At 31.5% G+C, this 22772-nt stretch overlaps 1 protein-coding gene across 7 annotated transcripts in view; it reads right to left on the minus strand.

Moving 5' to 3' along the window:
- The window catches only part of LOC143240656 (piwi-like protein 1), a 65476-nt gene that overhangs the window by 23751 nt on the left and 18953 nt on the right, over window positions 1-22772 (minus strand). For all 7 annotated transcript variants that reach the window (XM_076483445.1, XM_076483439.1, XM_076483442.1 and 4 more), the window contains 7 exons: window positions 17054-17134; window positions 15716-15904; window positions 14283-14391; window positions 7672-7795; window positions 2174-2291; window positions 1393-1695; window positions 891-1042 (listed from right to left, as the gene is read on the minus strand). In XM_076483445.1, coding sequence (XP_076339560.1) covers window positions 891-1042; window positions 1393-1695; window positions 2174-2291; window positions 7672-7795; window positions 14283-14391; window positions 15716-15904; window positions 17054-17134 — 1076 coding nt within the window. The remainder of the gene's footprint in view (window positions 1-890; window positions 1043-1392; window positions 1696-2173; window positions 2292-7671; window positions 7796-14282; window positions 14392-15715; window positions 15905-17053; window positions 17135-22772) is intronic.

A 22772-nucleotide genomic window follows, 5' to 3' on the forward strand; every position in this document is an offset into this window, starting at 1 on the left:
CAGTTGAACTTTATTTCCAGCCAATTGCTATATGCTGCACAATTCTATTTATATTAATCCATATTATTCAATGAAAATGATAGAATGCTTTCATTGTAAATATAACAATTATCACAATGACCACAAAATGGCACACATAATAATAAGTGTTAATAAACCTAGTAATGCTGTCATAATTTTTGTAGTAAAAGTTTAACTGAAGAAACTTTCGATTTTATCATTAGCCTTAGAGTATCTTATTCAGTATGATTTGTGTGAAAAACATTTCTTTGTAAATAATTTTAACACAGTTTTAAATGTCAATGCTTTTGGAGTTAATTTATCAACAAATTTTGCAAAACACCCAAATCTTAAACTACATACTTTCAGTATGCTTCACTCCATAAGAAACAGTCTTTCAAACCATTTACAAACACCACTTTTAACAAAACACCGTAAAGACATGCCAAAGATTCAGCTGGGATTGGTGAAACTAAGAAGCCAAGGCGCAACAAATTTCAATTACATCTACAAGTAATTTACAATAAGTTTTAAGAATAAATCTAATAAAAAAATCTTACATCACTACAAGGACAGGAGTGTTTCCAAAGAAAATTCTAGCACTTTCCTCTAAGTATCTATATGAATTTGTGCAACAGATCACAAATGTTCATCATTTATTACCATCTCTACACACAAAACAAACCACAATGTATAAAGAAAAACAAGTGACAATTTAAAATCACTCCAAGTTATCCTCTACCTCTACAGATAGTGCCATATGCTACTTACTGTTCTATATCCAAAACAAGTACAACATAATTCAATACATTCCTCCTTTTGCAAATGTTCTATTGATTTCTGATACCAAATTTGTGAAACAAAAAATTTACACACAGAGAGCTTTTTACCTGGAATGTCAATACATGCTACTTTTTTTATAGCATCATATCTGTCTTTTCTGTTATTTGGCACAATTATAAGGATCATTCCGGTCTCTGGTCCAATACCTCGACGCATAGCACCAATGAAAGAATTAATTCGGTCATCTTCAATGGTTATCCTAAGCACAAGAAAGAGTACACCACTATACATTTTCTCATTTAGATATCTAGGCTGCTATATACTATCCACTGTCAAGAGTATCCCATTTATTGATTCAACAAAAATGTTGAAGCAATGAGCTTTACATTTGAATTACTTCTAATAATTTAACTGGTAACAGTCAAACATGTTTGAAGAAATATCCTGATAATATATAAACAAGTTTAAATATGCTAGAAAAATACTTTTTAAATTTATAAGTACAAAGAACTAGGAGTAAAAAGACAAGCCTGAACAAAATCTAACACAACAGAAAACTTCTATAAAACTATGCATTTTGCTATTTAGTTCACATCCATTTTAACTTACACTTCTGGATTGTTTACACGCATTCCCATTGGTGGACAGACACGCTTCAGAGACTGCAGGAAATCTTCAAATTTGGGATAATCTCTTCGGCTTACAATAACTGTCCAGATTCTCAGGTCTCTACACAACTCCATTGGTTTTCCTCTCATTTCTCTAGAAAAATCAGCTGTCTTTGGGTCATAGCTGCTTGGCTGCTCAACCTGGATAATTCTCTCGGTATTAAGCACACGTGCTTGAACTTCTACAAGGGAATTGGAAAATTCCATACCCCAGCCTCTCATGTCTTTTCTGACTTCTGAATTACTGTGTTGTTAGTCAATGTAAAGTAAAACACATCTTAATTACTTTACAAAATCTAAATTGATATTTTCACCCATATTTTACTAATCATAACTATATGATAGAAATTTCATGATAAAAATGTTTTAACCTGAAGAATTCATCTTTTTTTCCTATTAATTTCAGTTTTCTTAGTACTGATAGTCAACATTAGAAATTTAAACTTTATTTCTCCCCAATGAAGAAAAATGCTATTTTTGAAAGATTTATTTCCTAATCCTAACTTTTCTTTTGATCCTTCTTACTTATATTCAATGCTTTTAAAACAGCTTAACTACAGAGTCAATCATGTTAGTCATATTGCTTACTAGATAGAACATTATTATTGAGTTATAAGGTGTTAATCTCAGAAACATCTACGTTTCCTTCTTAAAGCAGTATACAACTCCACTTTATAAATTCACTTCATCTATAATAAAAAGTAATAATTAAAGTTAATTACCTCTTAACTCTCTGAATAAATGTTGACAGATTTTCAACACGTTTATTGGGAGGCAATCTAGTATAGGCAGCAAGATCACGCATGACATTAAAGTCTGACCTCATAGCTTCTGTCAATCCTGAAATAATTACAGTAAACTGATGTTTACAAGTAAGTTTAATCTATGAACATTTATAACCTTTCTACATTTGTTAACACTTATTCTGTACAAATTTAAGGCAAATTCGCAAGGAGACAAGATATTCTTTGCTCATTTAATATCCCTTTCACTGAAAACAAAACAATCAACAAAAAAAATTTTCTAAATAATATCAAATTTTGAAAGAGTTGCACAACCTGGAAAATCTGCAAATTCTTTTTTTAAAAACTTAATAGACTTAAGATTAAAAATTGTTATCAAGTTAATGGTTTTCATAAAAGAACTAGCAATTACATCCATACTGATACTCATTTCACAAACATTGTGTTTAACAATTATTACTGTATTGGCAACTCAGAACATGTTTAACTGCAAACACAAAGAATCTTTTCCCAGTAGCATTGTACAGAAGAAATTTGTAATGTTTAATTCCTCTCCAAGCTAGGAGTCTCACTTATAACCCTGAATTTCTAAATTTAAACAGTGCAAGTATTTAAAAACTTTCTTAAAAAAAGTACAAACTATAAATTACTTAGATTCTACTGAGATAATTAATATTAATTTATTTCATATTCTTCTAATTTTTAGATTGTGAAATTTCCAAAAATTTGAAGTGAAAAACCACTTTAAAAAATAACATTTCCCTTAACCTAGAAATTATTTTTTCCTATTGATCAGAATGCCATATATATAGCCAATTTCAACTAGTTTAATATCCAGTAATAAATTTCTCTTCACACAATTTATGCAATCACCACTTTCAGCTGTAAATCATTATAAAAAAAAACAAATTATGGCAAAGAATGACAAAATTTGTTAGTACTTTAGTTGACCATCAGGTTTTCCTATAGCTCTAAAGAAGAAAAACCATGATTAAGGGTTACAATTAGGGAAGGTTAGACATTATTGAGGGTTTGAAGCTACTGAAAGTTGACACATTACTGATTAACATTGCTGACACTGTCTTTAAATTAATAAATCAAAGACCTGTGAGATTCAGCCTGGCAGTGAAAAGTAGGAGTTATGAATTTAAAAAAATTGTCAATTATTAGTAAAATTTCCACCAGGACTTTGTCCAACACTAGAACTACTTTGTTGGTGTTTGATAGATTTTCCTTTTGACTCTTACTTGCTTTTGCAAAAAAGGCAATTTAATAAAATCTGTACAAGCATTTTATATACATCACAATAATATATACTGTAAAAAAATAAGTGTTCAAATAAAATGAGTTTTGGTTCAAGTAATTCTTCAAAGCTGTTCTTCATTAGAACATGTTTAGACCAGAGGTTTTGAAAGCAATGAAAGCCTGTTGTAATAAAATGATTGACAAAAAAGTAAAATTATGAGAAGAGAGACATGATTTGGCATTTTATGGTACAAAGTAACTAGGCTATCTGGACCAAACAACTGGTAAAAAAAATTAAAAGTAAAGTAAAATTATAAAAAGGAATCATGTTAAAACAAAACAAAGTTCTATTTTTGAATTAAAAACTTAAAACTAAAAACATACGTAAGATGGACAGTGTCATCATTGCCAATGACACCATCCAGTATCAGGGGTAAACCTGTGGACAAAACATGTCTAAAATAGTGTCATCCTTAAAAGTCATAACGATGGCATGACAGTAAGATGTGGACTATTGTGACCTGAGTGTCACACAGACAACACACATTGGTGCATCAATCCCAGATAAAAGAAAAATGAGTTAAAATAATTATGAAAAATGTGTAGTCGAGTTAGGACAACTTCTTTCTCATCCTTATGAAAACAAGATGGCCAAAGTCTAATAGAGGGATTTATCTAGAAAAGTTGGTTTTCAAGTTGCTTACTCCAATTCAACTGCCAACTGGCATGGATCTGGGTCTCAAATAGAGGACCATAGTTCATGTATGAAACAGGCACAGCAGACAAACTTAGCTGCAGTGATAGTGAGCTTGTTCCCAGGAATACAAACATGGCCTGGTATCCAGAAAAACTGGATAGAAGTAGATGTTAAAGAGAAATGGGCTAGTTGGTTTTGAATATCGGTGAGAACAGAGTGAGAACTAATGTGAAGCAATTCCAGAGCCCGTAGAGAGCTAAGCGAGTTGGTATAAATAGCACAATTCAAGTAGTGCTTAGCTTTTATGTGATCCAGGGCAAGAAAAATGACAGTTTGGCCGTGAACACAGAACCTGTAGAGGAGATTCGTGCACAACCACTGAACCACAACAAATCATGGCAGAGCCCACAGAGTCACCTGATTTCGAACCATTCATATAAATGGGAATGGAAGGTTGGTTCGAAAGACGTTCAGGAAATAGAAATGGCATTTCCAATTGGGAGAATGTGCTTTTCTCAGATGACCTGTGGATGATGATAAGCCATGGTGGGATGGCCTGACCACTGAATACAGCAATGTCATCCAAGGGCAGATCCAATTCATCTGACTGCACCTGGACACAAAGACAAAAAGGAACTCTGGCTGAAAAGCAATGTGGTTCAAAAGTGTTGGATACCAATGAAAGGAATCCCAGTCCCATTTTTGAGCCTTCTGTGCCATATGGAAGGCAGGATTCTACCACGGACAAGGATACCATGGAAAACGTGTTGAGATTTTAGGAATACAATAAGCAGTGACTTGGATAATACAGTCAGTCACTGCTGCCACAATGTTGTCTATTGATGGCTTACAGATTACAGCAGGATCAAGTGCCACAAGAGCAGTGAGAAAGGTCTATTGGCTTGGTCCAGCTTCCACCAGGGCATTTACCACAGCCAGTCTCTCTCAAAATGACAGGAAAATGATCACTGCCTTGTGGGTTACTGTCAACCCTCCATAATCCCAGAGGGGATTATGTCCATTAAAGCCCCCAGGATTAAAAAGGGAGATAGCAACTGTTCAACAAGAACATTCAGGTCTGACTGATCACAGGTCTCTCCAGGAGACAGGTAGAGAGAACAAACAGTGATGATACAACCCAAGAAAACATGGATGGCTACAGCCTCCAATGATATATCAAGTGGCAAAGACAGGGTGGACACATGCTGATTGACTAGCAGTAGCATCTCCCCATGCACTCATCCATCACACAACCTGTCATTTCTGTACAAAGAAAACTAACAAAAGGTGAATGCATTGGCACATTTCAGAAATGTTTCCTGGAAGGAAAGACACAGGAGATGGTAAGAATCAATCACGCTTTGATGTCATCCAGATAAAAATGTAAACCTTGAGAGTTCCACTGTATAAAAGTGGCCATTGTTACTTATATAAAGGGTGGAGAGTCCTTCTGTTTTTGACCATGTCTTTTGTTTTTTTATTCAAAGGAGATCTATTGACCTCCTGGGTCAACTGGGCAGGTCTCTATTGTTGGTAGAAGATTCCAAGGATTGAGGGTGTGAATGAATGACCATTCTGCATCTTGGGGCCAGAGAAGAAGATGGACCTGAGGAAATGCCCAAACCTGGAAACAAAGGAAGTGGATCCATGGATCTGCTGGAAGGAATGGTAGGGACAGAGATGGGTGTTGAAATTTATTCATCAAGTTTCTAAATCATGGAAGGCAAAAGACTTTTCACATGGTTTGAGAATGATTCTTTCAGAGGCATAGAGAGATCTATCTGCACTTCCACTGTAGCAGTGGAATGAAGTGCAGCAGCACACATCTCAGTTGGAGTGGTGGACAGTAACTTTCAAGCTTTGTGGTAAGAAATGCTGTTAACTGTTTTGAAACGCTTCACCTCTTTTTCTTCCACCCACCACAGGCACGAACGAAAGTAAATTGGAGAGCTACTATAATTAACACAATGAAAATCTATTTCATGCTCATAAACATCGTGGTCCTTGCCACTGCAATGCGCACATGTCAAGGAGCCATAACACAGTGTCTTTGTGTAACCGAACAGCTGACACTGGAAATACTTGAGAGGGTTTGGAATGTGTGGCCATACCCTGCAATTAAGATAACCTGCCTTGATGGTGGCAGGCAGACTTGGTGATGTAAATGTCAGAATGAGGACATTGATTGGCATCATAATTCCATCTTTGCGAGTGGAGATACACTTCACTGCAGAAACTCCTTGAGTGGAGAAACGAACGAGAATCTCCGACTAAGCAGATGTTCTTCAAATCCCTCTCACCAATAATGCCTCATGATGAATTCAAAGTAGCATGAGGTGTAACCTCAATAGGTTATCCCCTTTGAATGCAAGAGAAATTCACTGTGTTGAGATGTGGATGTTTCCACCAATATGTCACCAGAGCAAAGCTTCTTTACTAACTTTGGAGAGCCAGCAAGTCCCTCTTGTCCCTTCTGAATAAAAAGGGGAGACATTTGCCATAAAGATTTGTCTGAAAGAGAATGTTGTAAAAGAAAATGAGGTACAGATGTTGAAGATTGCTGCTCAGAATTTAAGACGTGGTTGTTTACCTAGGATCTGGTTTTTTCACCATTTTATTTTTATTTGGGGGATCCATAATAAAAAAAGAAATTTTGGTGCCCACTGACCACACCCACCATGAAGCCCTATGAGGGGATGCACTACAATGCCAAACAAGGACACTGCAGCAACACTAGGGTTTCATGAGCACTATAACTAAACACCAGCATCACACATATGCTCACAACACCCACTGAGAACGTCCAGGGCTGCCCGTCTACAGGAACTCAAGGTCAAAGTGGTGTGTTAAAGCTGGACCTCTCAACCACCAGAATTCTCTTCTCCCCTTCACGAGTCGCCACACACAGCAAACATGTGGGTGGATGTTTAGATCCCAGAGGAGGTAAATTAAAAGTACAGAACCTTCTCTGGGAGGTTCCCTCACCATGTACATGCCTCCACCTCGAAGGGTTCTTCCAAGGGACAACAGTTTATTGTATAATATAAACTTACACATTAAAAATGAAAAAAAAAAGATAAATATGTTTACATGCAAGATTCTTCAGATTTACAAAGACGAAAATTCCAATATTTTCTGTTAAATAAGTAAATATGGGATGAAATAACATCAATTTATGATATCCAAATAAAATTTTTTGTAAGTAATAATTATAATTATACTTTTTACTTAAAATTTGAAGTTTGATATGATATACATGTGTTCAGTTAACATTTGGAAAGTACACAACAACCAGGAAAGTTACAAGAAAAGAAGGGTAGGAACCTTTAATCTAACAACAGAAATAGCAATTAAACCAGATAAAAAAAAGCATTATTTTTAATTTATACTAGCAGATAACCTGATATTGTTTGTTAGGAAATATAAATTTTCTATTTAAATTCACATGATTTTGTGTGCGTGTGTGTGTGTATTTATATATATATACTCTTAAGCACAAGTTATTTAGCAATTATAATGAGAAATGCAAACCCACCTGTCAAACAGCAAAGTTCAGGTATGAGATAGATATTTTGGGTCCTACCAGCACGAAGATCTCGCTTACTTGGCTGACATACGAGAAGCGGTTGTTTTTGATCCTTTATTCTAATCTCATAATGCTTGAAAACAAAATTCATTATTACCCTTGTGCAAAACAATATACAGTAAAACCTGTTTAAGCCAGAAACTGCACAGAGCAGGAACCTGTATAAGACAAATATATCAAAGTTTTGCAGCATTATCTTAAGATTTCTCTTATAAAAGGCCCTCTATATGGTAGAACCTGCATAACACAGATGGGAAAACTATCTTCCACTTACCTCATTTATCAACAAGTAGAATTAGAATCTGAGTAAGGCTGAAAATTTTTCTGATTAAATATTAATAAATTCTTGGACATTTTGTTACAGTAAGTATTGGTTAAAAACATTTTCTTTTTTCTGCCGATATCATTCCAGAGATTGCTTTTTGAAAGAATGATTAACGTACATACTTCTAGCCACATTTGTAAGAGGTATAAGTGAAAATCTGTACTGTTTAAAGAAGAATCAACTTCTTGTGGAATGGAAAGCAAATAATAAAGTGTGGATGACAAGTGCTATATTTTAGGAATTTTTAACAAATTAAACAAAATAATAGAATATTCTATTTCTCCTAGATAATGCAACTTGTCACCCAAGATTTCAACTTTCAAATGTTTGTTTAGTCTTTCTACCTCCATGTACAATATCAGTTCTACAGCCACTATATAATGGAATTATACAATATATAAAATTGAAATACAGAAAATTAATGCTTCAGAATATTATTGCAAACATGGACGACTGTAAAAGAGCATCTGAAACGACCATGAAAATTGACGTGTTAGATGCAACTGCATTTTTAAGTCATTCAATCAAATGCATAATAAGATGCTTTTGAAACAGTGGATTTATTTTTGATAATGGCAGAGATTGTGGAGAAGTTGTTTGTTATGACAATTCTAGTGAAATTTAAACTCTGATTGAGAAGACTGATGCAGATGATTCTGTTAAAGCAGAAAATTTTGTCAACGTTGAAAAGAATGTTTTAACAGATACTGATGAAACTGGTTTATAATAGGATCACAAGATGGTAACAATGTGAGAGATTCAGAAGATGAACAAAATGGTAAAGATAGTGAGAAAATAGAAATTCCTACTTTTTTGCAAGTGTTTAGTTATATCAACACTATCAAATTGTATGCAAAATTGAAGGGAGAAAATAAACTTCATGAAAAGGCCGTAGAATTGGCATTTTCTTTTAATTGCAAAAAAAGCCCATTAAAAAAAAAATGAAACAGTTGAAATTAGACACTTTCTTCAAGTAAATTTAAGATTTTGTGTACTTATATTTTTGTTCTTATTCTAATAAATATAGTATAAACAGTATAATAACTTTATTCACAAATGTCTTACTTCCCTTGAGTCAAGGAAGTATAACATTCTGCTCAAAAATTATATATAATTACGAAAATGCATGTTCACTGTCTAAGCTGGAAAACCTATTTAAACTAGAAATTTTACTCAGTCCCATGCAATTCCACCTAAGACAGGTTTTACTGTACTTCAGAACTCTAATGAAACAATGTGTAACATTAAGAATGTATATTACCTAAATTAATAATTATTTTTTAGAATATTTAGCTGTTTCAAATTAAAGTTACATTAACAACTGTTAATCCTCTTTACAGTGCAATCTAATCTGTTTGAAGTTTGTAAATTTAAGTAGCTTTAGGTAGCAAATAAAATAAATACATCACAAAAATAACTGTTACAACTGACCACACAATACATCAAGGAACATAATTAATAGGCATTTACTTTTGAAATACAGTGGCTAATTTTAGAAACAGTCCAATAATAAGACAACATATTAAAAATCTCCATTACTGTTCTAATTTAGCTATAGAGATGAAATGTTTTGTATTAGAAAAGTGTCGAACATGGAAAATATTTGAGACTGTTGGATCTAATTTTTATTCAAATTGATAATTACATGAAAAGTTACATTTTCATAATAACACTGAAATTTTCTAGATTAAAAATAATAAAAATTATTCACACTAAAATTTTAAAATAGCAATATAAAAGGGCTTTAAAAAGTAATGCATTAACATAGTTTTAAATGGGAAAATGATGAGTTTGAAAAATTCTCAAAAATAAAATAACTGAACGTACAGGTATTTAATTTTTGTGCAAATTTTATTAACATTTATTTTGAACAAAGTAAATTCTAAAAAAAAACTGAAAATACTAACCCAAATTTATTTTTCCAACTGTAATTATTTTCAGATGGTTTAAGACATTAACTTTCCTGCTTGCACACATACAACTATTCAGTGGACTAAACCCCCACACCTGTTTGAAATGTATGTTTAACTCCCTGTTTGATGAATGTCTTTACTAGTCATCTTTAATTTAGAAATTATTAGAGAGAAGGCAGCTAGTCAATATTACCTATGCCATTTTGTTGGACATTCTTTATCAACAATTAGTGACTTATATAATCCTAGTATATTACCCAAGGAATGAAAGGATGAGATAGTATGATATTTTATTTTATGACCTGTTGGGAGTTGAACATACTAACTACTAGGTCATGCCAATCCAAAGTTACTGCTTTGGCACTTAACTAACTGCCCAAGAACTCACATGTTCTGTAATTTGGGACCAATGTGAACACTAGCCTCGTATTTCCCCTTTAAGTGAAGGAAGACTATCAAAGTGTAACTAATATTTTTTAAATACAAGTACCTGCATTAGTATAATAAAGTGTGAGAAACTCGGTAACAAATACTATTTATATTCAACAATTGTTATGGTATGCAGATCTATTAGAAGTTAAGAAAGCATGATTATAATTAATATGGCTTAATACATTATGTTATACTCATATGAAAAGTTTAATTACTTACAACCATGCATTCTCAGCTTCTAAAAGACATACCATAACAATGGCTGCTTTCAAAATTCCTTATGTAAATGGTGTTTTGACTGCTGCTATATTTGTTGTATCCCAGCCAGCCTAAAAACCTCTGGGCTGAATGAAACACATCATAAATAATGGTTATGACTAACACAATTTTGTTGAGTATTATCATCATACACTTTTCTTATGGATTAGGTTAAGAAATACCCTCACACAATGTCTCATGATAAGTATAATTATTTGTATTCATTTTAAACATATGCATGTGAGATTGATCAAGCACATATTGGAGAATTAATGTTTACTATTCTTGATAACAAGAAATCCAAATGAAGTAAAAATGTATCTCAGGATGGCTGGTATGAGTATTCACATTTTTGCTAATAAAGTTGAGAACTGCATTTTGACCTTCTTAGGTCATCTTCAGGTTAACAAAGTGAGAGTTTGCAACTACCTGTTGCCAGGCACATCTTAGGGACAAGAGTGTAAACAGGTATGGGATTGCAGGGGGCATTACAGTTAGATGTTTTTTTGTTTTTTTTTAAATAAAAAAGCCACATCGGGCTATCTGTCAAGCCTACTGAGGGGAATCGAATCTCTGATTTTAGCATTATAAATCCGTAGACGTACCGCTGTACTAACTTGCAGAAGGCTGCAGTTAGATGTTATCAATTAGTATAGGTATAAAGGTGTTTCTTTATATTGGTTTAATTTTGGTTTTAGTTGTTGTACAGGTAGGGCTTCTTTGATTTTGCATTTGTTTTTATTTGTTTCCTTACTTAATATCCGAGTGTTTTTTATGGCTATGTTGTGTTTGCTTGATTTATAGTGTTCAAAAACGTGTGGTGTTTTTTTTTTTATGTTCTTTGAATCTGGTTTCCATTTTTTCTGCTTGTTTCTCCAATATAGAATTCATGGCAGTTGTTGCATTGTATTCTATAAATAATGTTAGTGTTGTGTTTGTCAATGTAGTTGTTACATAGTATGCACTTTAGTTTTGTACCTGGTTTTTGAATAAATTTTGTGTTTGCTGGAATGTAGTGTTTTGTTATAATTTTTTTCCAATTGTTGGTTATTTTTTTGCTGATGTCTGGAATATATGGTAGAGAGAAGTGTAAAGTTTTGTAGTTTGTTGTATCTTTGGATTTATTATCATTTGTTTGTTGTTGATCTAGGTGTGCGTGTGTGTGTGATTTTTCAACGGTTGAAAAATGTTGATGAAGTGTTGTATTTTGTTGATTTCATTAATTTTATCAGGTGAGCATAGTTTTGTGGCTGTGTTTATTTGGTTTCTCAATATGTTGAGCTTTTGTTTTGTTTCATGTACCGAGTCCCATGAAATATATAGTCCAGTACAAGTGATTTTTCTGTGGAATTCTGTTGAATTGGGTATTAGTTCTTGTGATCATGAGGTTAAGAAATGTTATTTGGTTACTTTTTCCTGTTCACATGTGAACTTAATGTTGGGGTGTATAAAGTTATGTGATTGAAAAAAATTGTGTGTTCTGTAGATGTGAATCCAGAAATTGTATCATCAACCTACCTGTACCAGTATAGTGGTGGGTGTAAGGCTGAATTAATTGCTTCAGTTTCAATCTGTGAGATAAAATTGTTGGCTAGAACTTTTGACACGGAATTCCCAATACTTAGGTCATTTGTTTGTAGGTAGTTTTGGTTATTGAACTAAAGTTAGTTTTGGTAGTACTGGATTCAATAAGGGTTTCTAACTGGTTGCTGGGAATGTGCATCAATAGGTTGGGATCTTGGATATAAAGTTTTAAAGCTATCTTGCAGGCTTCAATGGTTGAGACTTCTGTGAAGAAGGAGATTACATCAAGACTGGCCATTAAGGCTTTATGATTTAGTTGATTAAAAATAGATTTAAAGTCAAAAGTTTTTGAAAAAGGAGCCAGTTGATGTTAAATATTTAGAAAATATCAATGCTACGCATTTACCAAGGTTACAAGTTAAATGATTTACAGGTCAACATTATGGGTCATAATGGACAATTGAGTTTGAGAGATTTGTTTGGGGGGTACCGCCTAATTGTGGTGTGCACAAGTCAGTCCTTTGTAGGTAAGAATAAAGGTTTTATGAGATTGCGTTCTTTTTTTTTTTCACTTGTAACTGTATTCTGTTTGATTGGTTTTCATGTGTTTTTGTTGGATTTGTGCATATCAGTTTAAATTTGTTTGTATCTGATAAGATGTTCATTTTTTGAATGTAGTCATTTGTGTTCATTATTACTATAGCATTGCCTTTACCTGCTTTTACAATTTATGTTGTTGTCCTGTTTTAGGTTGTTTATAGAATTAATATCTTTTCATAGAAAAGAAAACTAAAACAACCTCACACTAAACAGATAGTATTTCTCAACCTCAAGATCACTAAAACTGATACAAAATGTAAAACAGAAATCCACAAGAAAATCAATCATACTGGACCATACATTCCCTGGGTTTCAGCACAAAACAAAACAAAAACTCAACATATTAAGAAACCAAATAAACACAGCTACAAAACTATGCTGACATGATAAAATTATCTCTTAGAAAACAAGTTTAATATACTGTTCATAGTTGTAACAATAACATTACAGTAAAATGTGTAAAACGTGTACAACTGTGACTTAGGTGTCACAAAGAATACACATTGGTTGTTCAGTACTATATTGTAGAAAACGAATTATACACTGTGATCAATATGCAGCCTTGCCTAAATAATTTCTTCCTTCTGATCCATATAGAAACAAGACAACCAAAGAGCAACAAGAGGTTTAACCTGGAAATGTTTGTTATGATGTTGTTCATCACAGTTGAAACACAAGATAAACAAAAATGGACCTATTACTATTGAACATGCTGAGAACTAACATTAAGGAATTTCAGAACTAATAGACAGCTAAGATAGTCAGCATAAATAGTAGAATGGAAATGGTACACAATTCAGTAGTGAACACAAACTGCAGTGCACCAAAGAACAAACCAATATTATGTAAAAAGCAGGCAACTTCCTTTTACAATTTTGTAACTAACTATATGACAAAAGCTGTTACAAATTCATCCAAGCTAGTATTGTTATTCCAGTAGGACCTGAAATTGCATTATGAGTGAAATGACATCTTTTCAGAGCACAACATTATACAATGTAGCATGTAATCACCTGACAGATGAAAACATTGATTTTCTATATGTTACATGTAATATTTAATTAAACATGAGAGAACTATTAACATATCCTGAAAGAGAGGATGTAACAAGTGGATTGACCAATGTTGTATCAAGTTAGGGTATAGAATATAACAAAGTTTCACTAAAGACAAACATCTGAAATGTATTTAGGAGGTTTTAGAGATAACACAAATCAAATCTGAAAATTTTGAGATAAGTATTTTTAACTCTAACATGAAAAGCACTTTTTACATGAACTATTCAAAACAAATAGTTGATATATTCATAGATTAATCTTTAAGTTTATTTATACTTCACTGAAAAGTATGAAAAGTGAAAGACTTAAATTTTTTGAAGATATACATTCCATATTAAACGTTACTGGTACCAAATCTATAGACTATGCAAGTACAAACAGGTCATGAGGTCAGTCAAATCAACTAAGCCAATGATGATAGAGTTAACTGCAAAACCAAGAAACAAGTACCTTAAGATAGTAATCCATATAAGTCAGTGGTCCAGATTTTGTCTCGAATGTATCACATGGGGTCTTTTTCCAAGCAATGTCATCCACACGATATGTTTTATTATTATATCTGAAGTATGAAAAAACAAAACTCCTCTTGGTGAGAAAAACAAAATCAGATTATATCTATAGTTCAGTTGCTTACACAAACATGGCCAAAGATTTTATCCTAGGAGATCGAGTATGAAATGGTAAAATTTTCTACAGCTTTCTTCAGTCTGTTTTTCTTTTTGTTTTAATGATCAAAATATAAAGGTTTAAAGTATTTATTAATGTTTTCAACTAAGTTATCTAGAGAAGACTACTTCAGATTTTTAGAAATAAATTATAGTAATTTTCAAACTATACAGTCATCATTCCTACTTAAAACCAGAATAAACATCTAATTTCTACAGTGAATCACTCTATAGTAAAATATAAACTGTGTCAGGATTTAATGGTTTAGCAAACAAAAATATACTTTTGTAAAACTTTTCTTCATGAACTGCATTTTGAGATAAACTTTTCAAAGATACCCTTGTTTGGAAGAGATTAAGTCTTAAATGTTTAAAAGTAAATTTTACTTGCATTATGAATATTAAAATGCTTTCTAAACATCAATGTTTTATACAAATTGCTCAATAAATAAGTATTTCAAGTACAATAAAAAGTTCATGTACATTTGGTATGCTTAATTCATGATAAATATGTTAAGCCCAAATCCTAAAACTATATTTCTTTCACTAGTTTGATCAGCACAAACTTATTCCCTTCTTAGGTATCAGAAAAATTTTAATGATAGATATTTTAGGAGAAAAAACTATCATTGTTAATACTACTTTCAGAACTAATTTATACTGAATTGCATGACAATTCTCAATTAAAAAGCATTACTTATAACGTATCAAAGAAATAACATCCAAATAACCATCTTAATTAAAGTTTCCTATAAACTGCAAGCACATCACAAATCATAGTACTCAAAAGCTTCTAGTTCTAGTTATCCCTTTTCTATGGTATAAAAAGTTTAGCGTGGCAGCCCCAACTATGAACATGTATAGTATTTGTAACACACTCAACTAAACATTAAGTTTCTTTTGCTTGTAAGCTTATCAAATGATAAAAAAAAACTGTTCAGTGGAGTTTGTAAGGCTGCTCAGAACAGAGAGATTTTAAAGAGAGCATTGGATGTTTTTTAACATATAGCAGGTTCATCAACTATTTGGAGGCAACTAAAACCTAACATGTTATAAAAGCAATCTATTGAGGCTTTCATCAACAATGCCTGTAGTTTTCACATCATTATATATTTTTTTTTGTGAAAATTTCAAGCTAATACATGGTCAGACACTTTAGTACCAATTTCATATAAAATATAAATTCTTATAGAAATTATAAAATGCGAAATTTCTTACCTTGTCATGACAACAGATCCAGCAATTTGCTTGGTACACTCATCTGTATAATTATGGCTTTTGCGTAGTTCATACATTAGATCATACACAGTATCACGTCGAAGGACTTTATAGGTGGTATCAACAACCATCATCACTGAATTTTCATGTTGTCGAATAGCAGTGATTACTCCTTGCCACAACTCTATTCTGTATAAAAGATGTTAAAGAATGAATTAAAGTTTTTTTTTTTAAAACTCTTCACATTACTACTTAAATGTCCTCACTGCCAAGCTGTCAACATTATGGGCAATATTTAGTAATCTCAAATAATGTCCTGCAAACTACTTTTTAAATGCACTTCCAAACTTTTTTGGCAGCAAAATTCCTAAGAGTACTTTATTCAGCTAATATCCTGCCCACAGATTGAACAATCTGCTAACAACCTTAAGAGTAAATACTTCTAACACACAGTCAGCTAATGTAATAACAGAAAAATATTGAGTTAAATTCTGTCAGCCATCCTAATATAAACCTAACATACAACTTACACACAAGGGACTTAATATTTAATCTAGGCCATCCTATCCATAGCAAGTCAGCAACTATATTAGCAATATTAATTCCTGTCAATTAATATCCTATAATAAACAATAACTTAATGAAAATATATAATGTAAAATTAGATAAACTACCATCGTATCAGCAGTTAATAGCTTTAAGCTTTAACTGTATTAGAGATTTCAGAATGGGTACTGTTTTTACAGGATTTTCCAGGTCTGGAAATTAAAAACATCCAAAGTCCAAAACATTCCAGGGTGCATATGAACCTTTCAGTTCTCAATATCTTCCCAACAGTAAGCTATTTGTGAAGGAAAGCACATTACACCAGGAGACAATGTTTTGTAAGCATAATGATATATTTTAAAACATACTACCTTTTGACATAGCATCAGTTCATTTTCTTCAAAGCTCTGTTAAAACACGTATCATGTATTAAAATATTTCATTATATTTATAAATCACCATCTTTTAATATACCCATCATGACCTTTATATTATGACACAGAAAGTGCAAGGAAATTATACAAGTTTTGAAATTTTCTCATATTACACATACACACACAAGCAGCAGTACACTACAAAAAAAATATGTTAACAGTTAAATTCTCCTATAAACAGTAACTGACCCAATAATTTAATAGGTAACTCTCAGCTAATACCCTGAAAGTGGTAACTTAGTCAACAAATAGTAACCTAATAATCTTCCTAAAGCTTAGTTTTAAAATCTTAGTTAACAGTACATGTTTGTTGCTCAGATAATTTCAACACAAAACGTGGTGTTAAACCTCTGCTTACCCATGCTGAGGAATTGCAGATACAGTTTGAGGATCAAAATAGTGTTGGCCCAAAAGTTGGAATTTCAGATGTTGTAGATTCCTATAGACATACTTCTGTTTTAGTAAACTTTAAAATCACAGTAAACAGTAATATATAATACTGATTTTCAAGCCACTAAAAGTTTTAAAAATCTATTTGAAAAAAAATTTTTACATACCAATAAACATGTAATAGTACTTATAAATCTCATTTCTACTTTTACTACTAAAGTTCGAAACAATGAATTAATAAGTTAACATAACCTGCTACATGTTTTATTAATACACTAATCTATGAATGACAAATCTGCATATTTACCTTTATTTTAATCCTCAAATATAATGAAAACCTCAATTATATATAGTGTTAATTTATTTACAGTTTTAAAAAATATTCATTCAGCACTATTAGTTTAAGAAAACTAAAAATATAGCAGATGTTTTATAAACATTTCACTGTTCATACAAATTTTAAGGACAATTATTTTTCAAAGTCCTAATTTAGGGAATGTACATAACTTTCAAAGTCAATGACATAATAATCAATTATGAAAAAAAAATTCTGCATTAGCACAAATGACATTACAGTTTATTAGCATATATCAAATTATTACAATTTAACAGAAATCAAGATCAATATTGACACAATTATACAGGTAGTTTGACACTTTAAACAGTTTTATCTAGAGGTTGAAAGAGGAAAAGCCCTATCAATTCATGCAACAAGCGAGGCTGGTTGCAACTTGTACTTTATTATTATAAATGCTTCTCCTTCATACCTGCCTAATTACTAACTCTCAAATTATACCTTACTGGAGATTGGGATGTAAATTAATCAACCTTTTTTAACAGACATCACTATAACATCTTAGGAATACTTCTGGAACATTAGAAATAGATAACAGTAAGCAAAATATATATTTGACAATCTTAACTGGCATTTACAATAACATGTTCACTGTGGTTGTAACAAAGGACAGATATTTCCATTTCCTCCAATGAATACTCCTAAAGTTCTTCCCTAGCTTTCCACTGTTTGACTAGTTGATACCAGTTCTACAGTGATTTTTTTTTTTTGTAAAAGCCAGTATTCATAGGTTTTAAACTAATGTTTCCACTAACCCCTTTCTATGACCAAAATTTCTTTTATAACTTTCAAAAGTTCATTTCTTCCTCTACCTTTTGAACACTTAATTTATTCAATATAAAAGATCATTGTTTCAACTCCTCTGTATAAAATAATCATACCCCTGCCAATATACATATTTTTATCATCCAAAGTTAATTATTTTTAACTTTCAGGAAAATAAATTGGAGTTACGAGCAGAATTAATTTCAAATAATATATCTTCAACTAGATAGTTGACAAATGTTCATAAAACAACACAAATTTTTTGGTAAGGGAGTGAGACCTTTTAAGTGGTACCTACTATTATTATAAGATGTTACTGGAATAGGATATATACGTTAGTGATAACTATGGAAGGATTTTAGGAAATAATAAAGTCAGATTTCTCAGGCCATCACAGAGCTCTGGGAACATGTCTGAATTTAACAGCAATAAATTTCATGGAAAAAAGACAGAGCACCAGACAACAAAGACCTTTGTAAAAATGGTGGCAAACTATTTTGTACCATATGCAATAAATATCTTCACTACAGAAGGAAATCAATACTGAGGGTCATTTTACGTCCATATACAACAAGTCCAGTATTTCCAGTAACTCAGCACCAGATCTTAATAGAATAGCAGAATATTACAATCACCATGGATAAATAATAGCACTTGTGGCTACTAAAGGACAAAACAATGCAACTTTTTATTTTCATTTAGTTGCGAGTTTCAAGTGAAATATTCACAGATTCGGGTTCTTATGTGAAATGTCAAAGAAACACAACAGGGATTTAGCTTGTATTCTTAACATTCCAGGTTCTAAAAGATGTTATTTTAGGTATTCAGGAAGATAAGTTTTCATACATGGTTCAGTGATCTGAGTGTTCAAAAAAGGGGGACATAGTATACTGCATTAGATACTACCTGATTACTCAGGATCACTTATCAAAATCAGTTTTTTTTTGTTACTTTTCCCTGGCATGCCTTCTGATTCTATCAGGGTTTGAGTGCTAGATTCTTAGTCAATCAGTGTTGCTTGCCCACTGTTTCAAGCATCTATTGCAGTTACAAACTATATTTCAAAACAGCTGGTGTGATCAAAATGTTTATTAAAATAAAATGGAGAATAACATTTCAACTTCCTTACAACATCTTCAGGTTAACAAAGAAGGAGTTTGTCAATCTGAAGATGACCTAAGAAGGTCAAAACATTGTCCTCTACTTTATTTTGATAAAAGTTTTAATACCCCTATCAGCTGTCTTGAGGCACATTTTTACTTCAAGTGCATTTCTCATCATCATGACAGTTATAAACTATTCATACATACTGCTTTGTGTGAAGAAGTTTTAAAATTTCATTTTGTGGAACAGCAAATGTTTTTAAATATACCAAGCTACATTAGTACAAAAGTTATCCAAGTCAAGAACACATTTGTACATTTTTGCTGTTGTAAAATTTACCACTGATACTTTTAATGCAATAGCACCATTGAAATCTTATTCTAGTAGGTGAATGTTATTATTAAAAATGCTATGCTTTTGTATATTACAATATTCCTATTAGTCAGTATTGTTTTTTTTTAAGAAAATAAATTTTCTTTACTTTAAAGTAGCTTAGATAAATCTTTGCAATTTCATAGGCTTCATAACAGATTATCCCATCATGACAACCATTTTAAAAAATGGATTACACAAGGGAGGGACCATTTGATGATACAATCAAAATTTTATTGAACTACTACTTTATGAATTACATGAATAATCTTGATATCAGATTGTAGATCATAATTCAAATTTTAGTATTTATTAATATTAGTTAATTTCATAATTTAAAAGTAACTACTCAAAAAATACAAATTTTGATTTTTGCATCATGTCTCGTTGGTTTAAAATTGATGTTTGTGATGTCCAAATATAAAGCCTATAGTTTCTTACAGATATTATACTTAAAAACCAATACTGAAAAGTTATATATAAAACCCAAGAAAAATTGTTTCAGATCCTTCACGTGAGGAATTTGATGAAGGTTTAGATACTTACAGAAAGCAGCAAAAGAGTATGAGTTTCATAACTAGAAGAGACAATCGCTATACTTTTCATTTGCTATGATTGTACTTTACAAAATACAAGGCCACTAAAACACAGCCAAGACAGGTAATTCACATACAAGTTATAAGGTACAAGTTCTAATACAGGATACATCATCTATCATTCTTAACCTCCATTTGCCAGTCTCACATTAAGAAATAAAATAAAAAAGTAGCAATAGAAACAGGAATTAGGAAAACAAGATGCAGGTGTTCACAACATCCCACATTTATATCACCCTTCACTGCCTGTAGACAGTTATGGGAAGGTGACTGCTCTTCAAAGTAAAGAAAAAATAAATTGAATAAGAAAAATAAGGTACTACCATATGGGTGTAAGTAAGTTAAAAACCTCAGTTTGCATTCTAGCCCCCATTATGGTAGAAAGGCACTAATTGGTGGCCCAATAAATGAATTATACTAACATGAAGGGTCCCATCCAGGTATCTAAATAAACTAGTATAGCACCCAACCACCACCCATTTATAAAGACTACTGTGACTATCATGCTCTGAGCAAGCCTTTATATGCAGCAAGGTGTACATCTGCATAAAGTAGTGCCAAGTTGTTAAATGATTTTATTCATAACTAAAAATTAGAAATTTATTTCTTTATATTTATTTAATACATTGTTATATTGGTTACAGAACAGTTTAATGATTTTATTTAAAGTTTCCTTATTAAATCTATTAAATTTTAATTTTTGCACTACTGATAAAATATTGTAATTTATTACAATATTTTATAAAATCTGAATAGCTGCAAAGTTATAATACATATAACTTATGTATGGTACATTACTATTAAAAGAGGGTAAACCATAAATTAGAAAGGCAAAATATTTTGTTTTATCAAAAATATTTACAGTGATATTCTTATAAATTATTTTAATTTCTAAATCTAAGTAATGTGCTTCTGTATTAGATACTGACGTATTTTCAATTTCTAATTCTGCTGCATGTGTTGATAACATTATTTATCTCAGGATTTAAAAACAAAACATATACATATGTAAAATGTTATGATATTTTATGTTATTCAGACTAAACATTTGTGTTTAAGTGTTATTCCAGAATGATTTTAGAAAAAAATATTGCTTATTTCCTAATTTTTATATATATATATTTTTTATAATGTTGGTCAAATCAAAAACCCACACAGTGATACAATAGTGATAGTAAAAGCAAATTTTTTTTAGATAAAACTATTTGATAATTTTCTGGAGGTTATAAATATTCCACATCTGATGTTTGAAAATTTTCTGAGGCATAAGAATATTTTAATATCAAAAGTACTTTGTATGTTGGATAGTCAACATTAGAAAAGAAAAAAGGCAAGAGAAAAACATCACTAAAAATACCTTAAACTTAATATAATTTTGATATTTTGTGTATGAAAGCCTTGTAATGTTTAGTGATAATATGAAAAATTCTGTAAGACATGCTTACTAATTTAAACGTTATAGCATAAAAACAACACACAAAATGATTATAAGGTCGGTCCCTGGGACCAGGACTGTGCTGAGAGAGTAAACAAGCCAGAATATACAATTTCATTCCCTTCTGTTTGTCTGTCTGTGTGTGCGTGCACTCACACATATTTATGCTCATAACATTTCACTAAGCAGTTATGCAATTTTGCCTATTTATAGGTTAGTTAGAAAGCCAGTAAGATTAGTCCCTCAGTTTCACTGAAAATATAATACTGTTTAGACATGATTCAAAAAGTAATAAAACAATAAATTCAAGTGATAGCAGACACTGAATTATTAAAAAGCCTTAGGCCAGTTAAGATAAATAATTGTCTATCACAATCTGCAGTCATTCTATGAAAAAAAAAAATTAATATTTTTTAACTTCAGTTAGTGTTATAGGATACAGCAAATACAGACAAAACCATATACCCCTACCCCCAACAAAAATTTCATTTAGGAAGTTCTACAGGTTATACAAGTGAGATATAAAAAAACTTAAGATGAAAATAAATATTTTTATTCCTAGCATGAAAATCCTCTTTCACTCAGATTAACTTAGAAGCTTTGTAAGTTTAGATAAGCATTCAGTGAAAATATTTTTTTAAAAATTTGATTTTCTGTGTACAACATACTTGTAAAGAGTACTGAAAAGTTGGCAAATTTTATGAAGATATACTTAACAATACATTTAATTATATTATGTACAATTTCATAGTTATAAGATTGGCCAAACTGACTTTAGACCATCTTGATATGGTTAATTAAACTCTTCCAGCCAAGGTATTACCCTGACAAAATTTGCAATATCAAATTATGAAATATTATTTGTGATTTATCACCATAAATTTCCTTTTGACATTTTACTACAGTTTGTTTTGGATGAAATAAATAACTAAATACAAAAAAATTCAAAACTCTAACCTTTATTGTCAATTTTTGGCCTCCTGTTGGAATTTTTATTCCAATGGTGGAAATAATACAGTTTCCCACCTGTGCAATAACAAACTTTTTAGCTCAGGTAGTT

Source organism: Tachypleus tridentatus, chromosome 13 (assembly GCF_004210375.1).
Source record: "Tachypleus tridentatus isolate NWPU-2018 chromosome 13, ASM421037v1, whole genome shotgun sequence".
NCBI lineage: Eukaryota > Metazoa > Arthropoda > Merostomata > Xiphosura > Limulidae > Tachypleus > Tachypleus tridentatus.